General features: G+C 70.0%; 3 protein-coding genes across 4 annotated transcripts in view; all 3 read left to right on the top strand.

Moving 5' to 3' along the window:
• The window catches only part of LOC112546933 (claudin-4-like), a 28,731-nt gene extending 21,716 nt beyond the window's left edge, over positions 1 to 7,015 (top strand). The window contains exon 3 of the mRNA XM_075905072.2: positions 6,044 to 7,015. Within this exon, the coding sequence (XP_075761187.2) occupies positions 6,069 to 6,713 (645 nt within the window). The 5' untranslated portion in view covers positions 6,044 to 6,068 and the 3' untranslated portion in view covers positions 6,714 to 7,015. The remainder of the gene's footprint in view (positions 1 to 6,043) is intronic.
• On the top strand, positions 1,102 to 3,220 carry LOC102455494 (claudin-4-like). The gene has a single exon (XM_014577001.4). The coding sequence runs from the start codon at positions 1,227 to 1,229 to the stop codon at positions 1,854 to 1,856; it is 630 nt and encodes a 209-aa protein (XP_014432487.3). The 5' UTR covers positions 1,102 to 1,226; the 3' UTR covers positions 1,857 to 3,220.
• A 1,907-nt stretch (positions 7,016 to 8,922) lies between the features above and the next one.
• TMEM270 (transmembrane protein 270) lies at positions 8,923 to 11,110 on the top strand. 2 transcript variants are annotated; one of them, XM_075905073.2, is made up of 3 exons: positions 8,923 to 9,317; positions 10,249 to 10,464; positions 10,777 to 11,110. In XM_075905073.2, exons 1-3 carry the CDS (start codon positions 9,222 to 9,224, stop codon positions 11,056 to 11,058), a joined length of 594 nt encoding a protein of 197 aa, XP_075761188.2. In that variant the 5' UTR covers positions 8,923 to 9,221; the 3' UTR covers positions 11,059 to 11,110. The 2 variants fall into 2 exon arrangements, with proteins under 2 accessions (XP_075761188.2, XP_089628341.1); XM_089772215.1 differs by lacking the exon at positions 8,923 to 9,317 and adding an exon at positions 9,396 to 9,440.
• Positions 11,111 to 12,187: the final 1,077 nt, after the last annotated feature.

Genomic DNA, 12,187 nt, shown 5'->3' with positions numbered 1-12,187 from the left:
AATGCCTAGGTAGGCCGGGGGCCTGTGGGGCTGGTGAGGGCTCACGGGAGAGACCCGTTGCCCACTCTGCCCCAGGGCCCGCGGCTCTCCCTGGCCAGCTGGCGGCTCTCTAGGGCGCGTCCCCTCCGAAGCTGCATCGCTCCGATCCCGCTCGCGTCCCAGCAGAGCGCAGGCGTGCGCCCGGTGAGCTGGGCTGGGCAGGGAAGGGCCAGCGTCCTGCACCTGGGTTAGCGGCCGGCAGCCCCAAGGCGAAAGGCAGGGCGGCCCCAGTTCGCTCCGCCCCCTGCCCTGCCGGAGAGGTGCGGAGGGGAGGCTCTGAGCAGAGGCTGGGCTGAGTCAGGGCCTGGCACCGCTGTGCAGGGGAGGAGGCTGCTGTGGTGACAGCCACGAAAGCCCTCGTGCGCCGTGCTCGTTCTCAGGGACCTGCCCTAGCCTGTCCCCTCTGGCCGGCCTGCAGCAGCTCAGACCGGTTTGGGGCTCTCGGGGATGGGTGGGACCAGGCACAATGGGGACACCGTATCCCTGAGGCCTGATTCACACCCGGATGCTCTCAACAGCCAGCCATGGGACAGCCGAGGGCTGCTTGTGCTCTGTCAGCTGGGGCAGGGTGGGGCGCGGTGACAGCTCCCTGTTCTGCACACTGGGCTGTGCTCAGCAGGGGCTGCCCAGTGTGGTAAGGCCAAGAGCAGTGACAGCTGTGGAAAGCCCAGCCCTCCCACAGCAGTGACCCTGGGAGCACCATTCTACAGAGGGGGAAACTGAGGCACCGATGGCGTACGTGACATGGCCAAAATCACACTGTGGGGCTGTGGCAGAGACGGGCCTGGCGCCCAGACTCCTGCCCCAGCCCCTCAAGCTTCCTCCACCCACAGAGCCTGCTCCCTCCGTTGTCTCCCACTCGCTGGGGGGCTGGGGCGAAGCTGGGAAAAGCCTGTTCAGGACAATGGAGGGAGCTGTAAGGCAGCCCAGCTGTGTGCCTCCAGCAGCAGCCTCCCTCCACTGCAGGGGGAGCAGGAAGGCTGCGTGGGGAGGGAAGAGTCCTCGGAGGTGGTGAGAATGCAGAGCCCAGGAATCCTGGGGAACTGGTTGTACGGGGGGAGTGACACTCCGCCTCCTGAGAGGTGTATAACTCGTCCGGATGGTCCAGCCGCACAGCACTGCACCTCGGCTGCCAGGGACACCCGTCAGCTCCGTGCGGGCTCGTGCGAGGCAGGGCGCACGGCAAGATGGCTTCGATGGGGCTGCAGGTGCTGGGCATCACCCTCTCGGTCATTGGCTGGCTGGGCTCCATCCTGACCTGCGCGCTGCCCATGTGGCGGGTGACGGCCTTCATCGGGAACAACATCGTGGTGGCCCAGATCATCTGGGAGGGGCTGTGGATGAACTGCGTGGTGCAGAGCACGGGCCAGATGCAGTGCAAGGTCTACGACTCCATGCTGGCCCTGCCCCAGGACCTGCAGGCCGCCCGCGCCCTGGTGGTGATCGCCATCGTGCTGGCCGTGCTGGGCCTGCTCCTGGCCCTCGTGGGCGGGAAATGCACCAACTGCGTGGAGGACGCGTCTGCCAAAGCCAAGGTCACGATCGTCGCCGGGAGCATCTTCATCATCTCGGGCATCATGATCCTCATCCCCGTGTGCTGGTCGGCCAACAACATCATCCGCGACTTCTACAACCCGCTGGTCACCGAGGCGCAGAAGCGGGAGCTGGGGGCCTCGCTCTACATCGGCTGGGCTGGCTCCGCGCTCCTGCTCATTGGGGGGTCCCTGCTCTGCTGCAGCTGCCCCCCCAAGAATGAGAAGCCCTACTCTGCCAACTACACGGCGGCGCGCTCGGGGCCGGTCAGCAACTACGTCTAGGGACGGGCGGGCTCTGGGCCTCCCCAGCGCGGGGGCCCAGCTCCCCGAGAGACTCCTGCCCAGCCCCAGCCCGCTGCTCTGCCTGAGCCCAGCTCTCCCCCACTGCCCAGGGGCTGAACAGACAGAGCTTCCCGAAGGAGAAGGGGCCTTGGGAGGGGGCGCAGGCTCCTGAGCAGAAGCCCCGAGGTGCAGGACTGGCTGGCTGCTCAGACGCGCCCCCGGCACATCCCTGGCTGCTGAGCAGCTGCCAGGCCTGGCGCTAAGACTCTGCCCCTGCAGCGTGTGGCCAGGGCACTGAGAGCTCCTGGAATTGCTCCCAGCCCCCGGGCGAAGCCAGCTGGTGCTGTGAGCCCCTGCAGGCCTGCCCCCTGTGCCCGCTCGGGAAGGGGGGAGAGGCGTGCGGGGGCAGGGAGTAACAGACGTGGCAGGTCCGTGGTCACGCCCCGTGCTGGAGGGGCTGGGCAGGACAGGTCCCTGGGAGCAGAGCCCAGCCTCTCCGGAGGAAGGGGAAGCTGCAGCCAGGCTCAGGGGTTGTGCCTGAGGGGAGGCCTCCTTCCGGCGCCAGGCCTCGGGTCCGTCCGGGGGGCCTGGCGGAGGTCCCAGCGGGAGCTGGCTTAGGAGAGTGAAAGCGCTGGGCCCACGCAGGCGGTGTGGGGCTGGGTATGTGTGGGGTGGCGGTGTGCCAAGCTCTGGGCATGCTGCTGGGTTTCTGTGTGGGCCTGTCGTGCAGGCACCCGTCTCCCGCGCTCCCCAGGGCTCCGGCAAGCTCTGCTCGGGGGCAGTGTCACTCCGGACGTGGCTCGTGCCCCGTCCCCAGAGCTGAGCAGGCAGAGGACTCCCGGCTGCTTCTGCCCTCCCAGCTCCGAGCCAGACTGGAGAGCCCCACGTGGAAACGGGGCTCTGGCCTGCTCTTAGCACCCCCAGAGGCAGCGCGGGGCTCCGCCGGCCCTGCCCCGGGTTTGCAGTGCGCCACTCTCAGGCCCTGTTTGTTTAGCTGCACCTGTGGTTCCTGCGTGAGCCGGGCGGGGCGGGATGGCAGGGCCCAGCTGGGCAAACCGGTCTGGGAGGTGGGAGCAGGGCCAGGCAGGCTGAGCGAAAGCCGAAAGGGAAGGTGTTTCCTGGCGGCTCTCGGAGCCTGCGGCCGCCCACTGCCCCTCCGGCCGAGTCTGACCCGAGCAGGCTGGAGGCCGCCCAGAGCCCCGGGGGTGGGGGTATCACTGCAGCAGCCCCGGGCAGGTCCACCAGCCTCCTGCGGGCTCCCAACAGACAGACTGGCCCAGGCAGCTCCCGGGTGGAGACCTGCCGGCTGCCCCAGCAGAGGGCGGGAGAGGGGGGAAGAGGGCGGGTGCCGGGGGGGGGTGAGCCGGGAGGGGGCCGGGAGGGGGGTGCCTCCTGACTGGGCTGGGGGCTGTGCCGGGACCCTCCTGCCCGTGGGAAGTATCCGTAGACGCCATTGGGATTTCGACATTAAACTGCAGCTGCTCTGAGCCTGCCGGGCCTGTCGCGTTTGCTTGGCTGCCCTGGGGGCACCCCTTCCCCCTCCCCCCTCCACTCCCCGGAGCCCCCTCCACGCCGCCTGCAGCCCCACTCCCCTTCCGGACCCCACCCTGCCCTGCCTCCAGCCCCACGCCCCCTCCGGACCCCACCCTGCCCCGCCTCCAGCCCCACTCCCTTCCAGAGCCCCACCCTGCCCCGTCTCCAGCCCCACACCCCCTCCAGACCCCACCCTGCTTCGCCTCCAGCCCCACACTCCCTCTGGACCCCCACCCTGCTCCGTCTCCAGCCCCACACTCCCTCTGGGCCCCCATCCTGCCCCGCCTCCAGCCCCACTCCCCTTCCAGAGCCCCACCCTGCTCCGCCTCCAGCCCCACACCTCTTTCGGACCCCACCCTGCTCCGCCTCCAGCCCCACACCCCCTCCAGACCCCACCCTGCTCCGCCTCCAGCCTCACACCCCTTCCGGACCCCAACCTGTCCCGCCTCCAGCCCCACTCCCCTTCCAGAGCCCCACCCTGCCCCGCCTCCAGCCCCACACCCCCTCCAGACCCCACCCTGCTTCGCCTCCAGCCCCACACTCTCTCCGGACCCCACCCTGCTCCGCCTCCAGCCCCACACTCCCTCTGGACCCCCACCCTGCCCCGCCTCCAGCCCCACTCCCCTTCCAGAGCCCCACCCTGCCCCGCCTCCAGCCCCACACCCCCCTCCGGACCCCACCCTGCCCCGCCTCCAGCCCTACGCTCCCTCCGGATCCCCACCCTGCGCCGCCTCCAGCCCCACTCCCCTTCCAGAGCCCCACCCTGCCCCGCCTCCAGCCCCACTCCCCTTCCAGAGCCCCACCCTGCCCCACCTCCAGCCCCACACCCCCTCCAGACCCCACCCTGCTCCGCCTCCAGCCCCACACCCCCTCCAGACCCCACCCTGTCCCGCCTCCAGCCCCACGCTCCCTCCGGATCCCCACCCTGCGCCGCCTCCAGCCCCACGCTCCCTCCAGACCCCACCCTGTCCCGCCTCCAGCCCCACGCTCCCTCCAGATCCCCACCCTGCTCCGCCTCCAGCCCCACGCTCCCTCCAGACCCCACCCTGTCCCGCCTCCAGCCCCACGCTCCCTCAGGATCCCCACCCTGCGCCGCCTCCAGCTCCACGCTCCCTCCGGATCCCCACCCTGCGCCGCCTCCAGCCCCACGCCCCCTCCGGACCCCACCCTGCGCCGCCTCCAGCCCCACGCTCCCTCCGGATCCCCACCCTGCGCCGCCTCCAGCCCCACGCCCCCTCCGGACCCCACCCTGCCCCGCCTCCAGCCCCACGCCCCCTCCGGACCCCACCCTGTCCCGCCTCCAGCCCCACTCCCCTTCCAGAGCCCCACCCTGCCCCGCCTCCAGCCCCACGCTCCCTCCAGACCCCACCCTGTCCCGCCTCCAGCCCCACGCTCCCTCCAGACCCCACCCTGTCCCGCCTCCAGCCCCACGCTCCCTCCGGATCCCCACCCTGCGCCGCCTCCAGCCCCACGCTCCCTCCGGATCCCCACCCTGCGCCGCCTCCAGCCCCACGCTCCCTCCGGATCCCCACCCTGCGCCGCCTCCAGCCCCACGCTCCCTCCGGATCCCCACCCTGCGCCGGCTCCAGCCCCACGCCCCCTCCGGACCCCACCCTGCCCCGCCTCCAGCCCCACGCCCCCTCCGGACCCCACCCTGCCCCGCCTCCAGCTCCACGCCCCCTCCGGACCCCACCCTGCCCCGCCTCCAGCCCCACGCCCCCTCCGGACCCCACCCTGCCCCGCCTCCAGCCCCACGCCCCCTCCGGACCCCACCCTGCCCCGCCTTCAGCCCCACGCCCCCTCCAGACCCAACTCTGCCCCACACTCCCCCTCCAGAGCCCCACCCTGCCCCGCCTCTCCCCCCACAACCGCTCCAGAGTCTTTCTGGGCTCTGCATGGATGCAAGATGCGAATCCGCACACAGGAGCCCCGGACATCTGCATCAGTATCCGGGGGTAGAAAGATGGGAGCCCACCCAGGGGCAATGGAATAGGGAGGTAGTGGGCTCGGCCAGTCACTTTTCTCCACGGGCCTGGCCCCTGCTCCCCCAAACGCCCCACAGCCAGTCCGGAGGCTGGAGCCAAGTCCCAGTAAGCGTGGCCCAAGGAGGCAGCAGTGCAGGGTGCCAGGCGGCAGCTGGTCCATGAGGGGAGCCGAATTAAAGGCAGCAGCGAGGGGGGGCAGCAGGCCCTGTTGCGGGGGGGGGCGGGGGGGGGGCGGTGACTGAGCTCCTGGACCCGGAACAAGCTGTAACTGAGCCAGGCTGCCTGCCCACCTGGCTCCTCAAACACTTTAAATGCAGAGCTGCAGCGGGGGTAGGTCCTGGATCCGGCATGAGCCGGGACGGAGCCGGGCTGCTGGCCAGGCTGCTACCAAATGTACTGGCAGGGGCGGGGAGGGGACGCGCCCGTGGTTCTAGCATTAACCTGTAAGCTTTTGCCTATCGGTTAATGGGCTGCTCGACTCCACTATTACGTCCCTAGGCTGAACCGCTGCCGTCTGGGCGGGGCGGGCGAGGGGACCCGTTGCAACGCTGCTGCTCTGCCGGCGGGAGGGCAGCTCTGTCCCTGGGGCACTGATCCCGCTCACCCCTACACTCAGTGGGGGCCTGCGGGGGCGTCGCTAACCCGCCCTTCCCCCATCTGTCTCCCCAGGTGCCAGCGTGACGGCCCGGCAGCCATGGCACTGATGGTCGTGCAGGTGGGGGGCCTGGCTCTGTCGGTGCTGGGCTGGCTGGGCACCATCCTGGCCTGCGCGCTGCCCATGTGGCGGGTGACGGCCTTCATCGGGCCCAACATCATCGTGGCCCAGGTGTTCTGGGAGGGGCTGTGGATGAACTGCGTGTACGAGAGCACGGGCCAGATGCAGTGCAAGGTCTACGACTCGCTGCTGGATCTCTCCGCGGACCTGCAGGCCGCCCGCGCCCTGGTGGTGGCCTCCATTGTGGTGGCCTTCCTCGCCCTGCTCCTGGCCGTCGTGGGGGCCGAGTGCACCCGGTGCATGGCGGACCAGGGAGCCAAGGCCAAGGTCTCCGTCGCCGCCGGGGCCGGCTTCATCCTGGCTGGGGTGGGGCTGCTCGTCCCCATCTCCTGGTCGGCCCACACCATCGTCAGCAACTTCTACAACCCCCTGGTGCCAGAGGCTTTGAAGAGGGAGTTGGGGGCTTCTCTCTACGTGGGCTGGGCCTCCAGCGCCCTGCTGGCCTTTGGGGGAGCTACCCTGTGCTGCTCCTGCGCCCCCGGCCCAGAGGCGCCGTATCCCATGAAGTACAGGGCGGTGAAGCCCTCCAGCCTGGGCAGCTATGCCCTCCAGAACTACGTGTGAGGGGCGCTGCCCGGCCCGGGTGCTCGCAGGGCCCTTGGCTGTCAGCCAAACGGACGCTGGCTTCCGGCTGGAGTGTGAAATGTCCAAGGGCTCCTCTCCCAGCCTGGATCTCCTCCCAGGCGTGTTCCTCCCGCCTGTAGCGCCTGCCATATGGTCCACCTCCCCACGCGAGTCCCCGCCCGCCCGCAGCCCCCCACCTGTCCCCCGCCCACCCCCTGCCTGCAGCTCCCCTGCCTGTCCCCCACCCACCCTCCCACCTGTCCCCCGTCTGCAGGCCCCCCCGCCTGTCCCTCGCCCGTAGCCCCCTGCCCGCAGCCCCCCCACCTGTCCCCCGCCCACCCCCTGCCTGCAGCTCCCCTGCCTGTCCCCCACCCACCCTCCCACCTGTCCCCCGTCTGCAGGCCCCCCGCCTGTCCCTCGTCCGTAGCCCCCCCACCTGTCTCCCGCCCACCCCCCTGCCTGCAGCTCCCCTGCCTGTCCCCCACCCACCCTCCCACCTGTCCCCCGTCTGCAGGCCCCCCCCCTGTCCCTTGCCCGTAGCCCCCCACCTGTCCCCCACCCACCCCCCTGCCTGCAGCTCCCCTGCCTGTCCCCCACCCACCCTCCCACCTGTCCCCCATCTGCAGGCCCCCCGCCTGTCCCTCGCCCGTAGCCCCCCCACCTGTCCCCCACCCACCCCCTGCCTGCAGCTCCCCTGCCTGTCCCCCACCCACCCTCCCACCTGTCCCCCATCTGCAGGCCCCCCGCCTGTCCCTCGCCGTAGCCCCCCCACCTGTCCCCCACCCACCCCCCTGCCTGCAACTCCCCTGCCTGTCCCCCACCCACCCTCCCACCTGTCCCCCATCTGCAGGCCCCCCGCCTGTCCCTCGCCCGTAGCCCCCCCACCTGTCCCCCGCCCACCCCCTGCCTGCAGCTCCCCTGTCTGTCCCCCACCCACCCTCCCACCTGTCCCCCATCTGCAGGCCCCCCGCCTGTCCCTCGCCCGTAGCCCCCCCACCTGTCTCCCGCCCACCCCCTGCCTGCAGCTCCCCTGCCTGTCCCCCACCCACCCTCCCACCTGTCCCCCGTCTGCAGCCCCCCCGCCTGTCCCTCGCCCGCAGCCCCCCCACCTGTCCCCTGCTCACCCCCTGCCTGCAGCTCCCCTGCCTGTCCCCCCGCCCACCCCCCCACCTGTCCCCCATCTGCAGCCCCCGTCCCATCCCCCGCCCACAGCCCCCCCACATGTCTCCCGCCTGCAGCCCCCCCATCTGTCCCCCGCCCAAAGTCTGCCCCCCCGCCTGCCCCCTGCGTGCAGCTCCCCTGCCTATCCCCTGCCCGCCCCCCACCTGTTCCCCATCTGCAGCCCACCCACCGGTCCCCCGCCTGCACTCCGTCCCACCCGTCCCCTGCCCGCAGCCAACCCCACCTGGCCCCCACATGTATCCCCCCACCTGCAGCCCAGTCCACGCAGCCCCCACGTATATCCCTCGCCTGCAGCCCACCCCCACACATTGTCCCTCAGCCAGCCGGAGATGGTAGAAACCGGCCACATCTTGTCCCTGCTTGTGCCCTCGCTGCTTCATCCCACCTGACCTGTGGCTGGTCCCAGGGCCCCCCATGTGACCGCCATGCCTCTCTCCCCACCCAGCTGTGTTCTCCCTGCCCCCAGCAGCTGGGGAAAGTGGCACAGGCAGAGAGGATGGGGGAGTTTTGCTTAATGCTCCTTGTCCAGGAAATACCCTCCCCCGTGAGTCTCAGGCCTGGGCAGCCATGTCCATGAGGGAGGGCTCAGGCTGGCCAGTACATCCAGAGCCCAGTGCCTCAGCCCTCGGGTGGGTGTTGGGTGCCCCTGGGGGCCTGCTCCCCCCAGACCTCTTGGCATCAGCTGGCAGGTCTGGCAGTGGCCCCCGGGGCTCTCAGCTGGGCTTTGCAATCAGCAGGCTCCGGGGCAGCATCCGGCCCCATGGAGAGTGGAGGGGGTGGCTCGTGGGGCTGTGCTGGGGGCAGGGGCCAGGGGAGCGTGCCGCCCCTCCCGGTGTGCTCTGTGCCTGGGGGCCCTGCGGCTCCAGGCCGGGCTGTGTGGGGCGATGTTGGCCTGGCGGGCTGGGTCTAATAAAGGCTTTGGTGATCCAAGAGGAAGACTCTGGGCTGATTTCAAGGGGGAGTGGCAGCAGCCTTGGCTCCTTGGGGACTGCCAACAGGAGCAGGGGGCTGGCCGGTGTCCTGTTCCCCGCCCATTGGCTCCCCCAGCGCCCTTTCCTCTGCCCAGCCCCCGCCCAGCGCCGCAGGGAGCCGGCGACATGGAGCCGGTGGCCCTGAGCACAGGACCAGATGCCAGAGGCGAGGAGCCTCCCCGCTCTGGGGCACCACCCTTCAGAGCCGCTGCTCCCTCGTCCCCATGGCAACGCCTGCCTGGCTCTGCATTATCCCTGTGGCCACAAAGCCGGGGCTCTGGCGTCGCCACAGCAACGGGATGGGGCTGCTCGGTGGCCATGGTAACAGCTGTGCCTGGCAGGGCAGCCGGTTGCCATGGCGCTGAGCTCCGGACGGGCCTCGCTGCCAGGAGGCCTCCCCATGAGCACCCCGGGGGCCACGGCTGGCCTGCCCCACGGCCGGCTGCAGCCGGTAAGAGCTGAGCAGCCGGGGGAGATACCAGCTCAGCCTCTGGGGCTCTGGGCCCATTTCCCAGCGCACACAGCGCACCCCGAACTACGGCACATGCCCCGGGGTGGTGGGCGCCCCCTGGGGGTGTGTGTCTCCCCTCATTCCCAGGGTGGTGGGCGCCCCCTTGGGGTGGGGCTGTGTCTCTCCTCATTCCCGGGGTGGTGGGCGCCCCCTTGGGGTGGGGCTGTGTCTCTCCTCATTCCCGGGGTGGTGGGCGCCCCCTTGGGGTGGGGCTGTGTCTCCCCTCATTCCCAGGGTGGTGGGCACCCCCTTGGGGTGGGGCTGTGTCTCCCCACATTCCTGGGGCGGTGGGCACCCCCTGGGGGTGTGTGTCTCCCCACATTCCCAGGGTGGTGGGTGCCCCCTTGGGGTGGGGCTGTGTCTTCCCACATTCCCGGGGCGGTGGGCACCCCCTGGGGGTGTGTATCTCCCCTCATTCCCGGGGCAGTGGGCGCCCCCAGGGGTGGGGCTGTGTCTCCCCTCATTCCCGGGTCGGTGGGTGCCCCCTGGGGTGGGGCTGTGTCTCCCCTCATTCCCGGGTCGGTGGGTGCCCCCTGGGGTGGGGCTGTGTCTCCCCTCATTCCTGGGGCAGAGGGTGCCCCCTGGGGTGGGGCTGTGTCTCCCCTCATTCCCGGGGCAGAGGGTGCCCCCTATTGGTGCCCCGTTCCTCACTCTCATTTTTCTCCACAGCTTTATGTGACTCACATTTTTTTCTACAAATGGCTGCTCTGGAAGCTCGTCCCTTTCGGCTGCTGGGTTCCCAGCGCGCTGCCTGCTCTGCCCTATGGGATACCCCCCAGCAGGCCTCTGAGCAGGGGCCCGTGGTCTCTCAGCTCACGAGTCCGGCGGCTGTTGGCCACGGTTTGCTAACCCCTTCTGTCTTTTGCTGCAGTCTCTCTGGGCGAGCCTGCTCGGCTGGTACTCTCGCGTCTGGAAGGCGCAGGAGGACGTGGTCAGCTGCATCCACCTCTCACTGGAGCTCTGGACCGACAAGTTCTTCTGCAGGGCCCAGAGCCTGCTGCTGGCCTGCATGCTGCTGCTGCTGGTGGGCTGGAAGGCTTGGCAGAGGGGCCAGCAGTGCCTGCTGACACAGCTGCAGCAGAGCTGGGTGAGAAGTGGGGGCTGCAGGGACACAGGGCACCCCATGCCCAGGGGAATCCCCAAGCTGGGGTCTCTGCCACACCCCTGTTAGCTGGTGCCCCTTGTATCTGCCATCTCCCCCGCCAGAGCAGGCCTGTCTCGCAGGCAGCCTCCACCAACTCCCCCTCACTATGAGACCTGGCCCTGGCTAGCCCCATGCCTGCCTGGCCAGCTGCATTTGTGAGCTCCCCTCCTCGGCTTCGCGGCCTGAGCAGGCCGGGTGCTGGGGTGGTGCTGCCCACGCTGACGCCGGCTCCTTGGCCTGCCTTTGTCTCGCCAGAGGGAACTCCAGAGGCGGCTGGCGACCGTGCTGCTGCTGCTTCAGACCTGCTACTGGCGCTTGGAGAGCCTGGGGACCCCAATCACCTGGGTCCCAGCCTACTGCATCACCAGGCTCACCTGCCTCACAACCTGGCTCCTCCAAGCTGCTTTTGAGCACGCCCTGCAGGTGGCCAGCCGGGCGCTGGAGGGGGGCCTGGAGCCTCCCGCTGCCCTCGTGCCAGAGCCGCATGTCCACGGGAAGGCGGCGACTGCTGCAGTGTCTGCTCAGGGCCTCGAATAAAAGCCGCTGCTCTGCCCGTGGCAGCGGGCCTGGGGAGCGGGACTGGCAGAGAGCCCAGTGTCCAGCATGGCCTGAGCGCCCTGAGGAGCTGGGGGTTCCCCAGAGGCCCCAGAGCAATGTTGGGGGGGCCAAGGGCACAAGCAGCTGTCTGCTCTGGACCCCGCAATGCCCGGCCTGGCAGGGAGCCTGGGACACAGCTCAGGCGGCCTCCCCAGGGATGGGCATCCCCAGCCACCGCCTCGCGGGCCCGGTGTGTTCGGCTGCACCGGCCAAGGTGCCTGGCCTGTGCTTGTCACTTCTCGAGCCAGAAGGGACCATGTGGTCACCCTGTGCCCAGCCCGGGTAGGCCGGAGACTACCCGCTGGGAGCCCAGCAGCCTCTGCCTGCCCCTCAGCACCGCCCACCTAGACACCTGGGCCTGGCTCAGGCTCAGCTCCGGCCAGGCAGCCAGGGCCACACCTCTGGGTTTGTGCAGCACCTTGCACAGTGGGGGCTGGGCCCAGCCGGGGGCTCTGGAGCTGCCAGTCACACAGAACGGGGCAGGGCTGCCAATTTTCCAGTCACACATAACCGAACCCCGCTGCCCACCCTGCCCCCTGTCTCCGAGGCTCCATGCCCTCCCCGCTCACTTGCTCTCCCCCACCCTCACACACCGTTATTGGGTGGGGCCAGGCATGAGGGGTTTGGGGTGCAGGAGGGGGCTCAGGTCTGGGGCAGGAGACTGGGGAGGCCAGCACCACCAGCGATTAGCAGGTGCCCCCAGCTAGGTTTGTGTTTCTGCTGGTGGTACACATCCACACAGGCACCCAGCGCACATAACATGTATTCCACAGGTCCCCTTGGGCACAACTGCAGGCCAATGAGAGCTGGGGTGCTGGCCCAGCTCCCCCCACCTCAACACTGATTCAGTATCCAGGGAAACCGAGGCACACAGCGTGGTGGGCTGGGCCGTCAGAGTCACATGCAACATGACAGTGCAAATATACAGGGGCCGATGACAGCTGGGCTGGGGGCTGGTCCTTGGCTGAGGCTGGAGCCGCCCGGAACTGGGAGCGTGGCGGAGCTGCCAGGGCAGGAGTGGAGAAGCTGCTGCTCACGCTGGCTTTGTGCTGCACCTGGGCTTGCTGGC

Source organism: Pelodiscus sinensis, chromosome 21 (genome assembly GCF_052426305.1).
Source record: "Pelodiscus sinensis isolate ZL-2025 chromosome 21, ASM5242630v1, whole genome shotgun sequence".
In the NCBI taxonomy this organism is placed as follows: Eukaryota; Metazoa; Chordata; order Testudines; family Trionychidae; genus Pelodiscus; species Pelodiscus sinensis.
This window is presented reverse-complemented; position numbering and strand designations above follow the sequence as displayed.

Bases quoted from the DNA above. Each gene is read 5' to 3' on its own strand.
- LOC102455494 (XM_014577001.4), top strand. From the start codon at position 1,227: ATGGCTTCGATGGGGCTGCAGGTGCTGGGCATCACCCTCTCGGTCATT.
- TMEM270 (XM_075905073.2), top strand. From the start codon at position 9,222: ATGGCGCTGAGCTCCGGACGGGCCTCGCTGCCAGGAGGCCTCCCCATG. The intron at 9,318-10,248 runs GTAAGAGCTGAG...CTTTTGCTGCAG, and splicing joins CCCACGGCCGGCTGCAGCCG to TCTCTCTGGGCGAGCCTGCT. The intron at 10,465-10,776 runs GTGAGAAGTGGG...TTGTCTCGCCAG, and splicing joins CACAGCTGCAGCAGAGCTGG to AGGGAACTCCAGAGGCGGCT.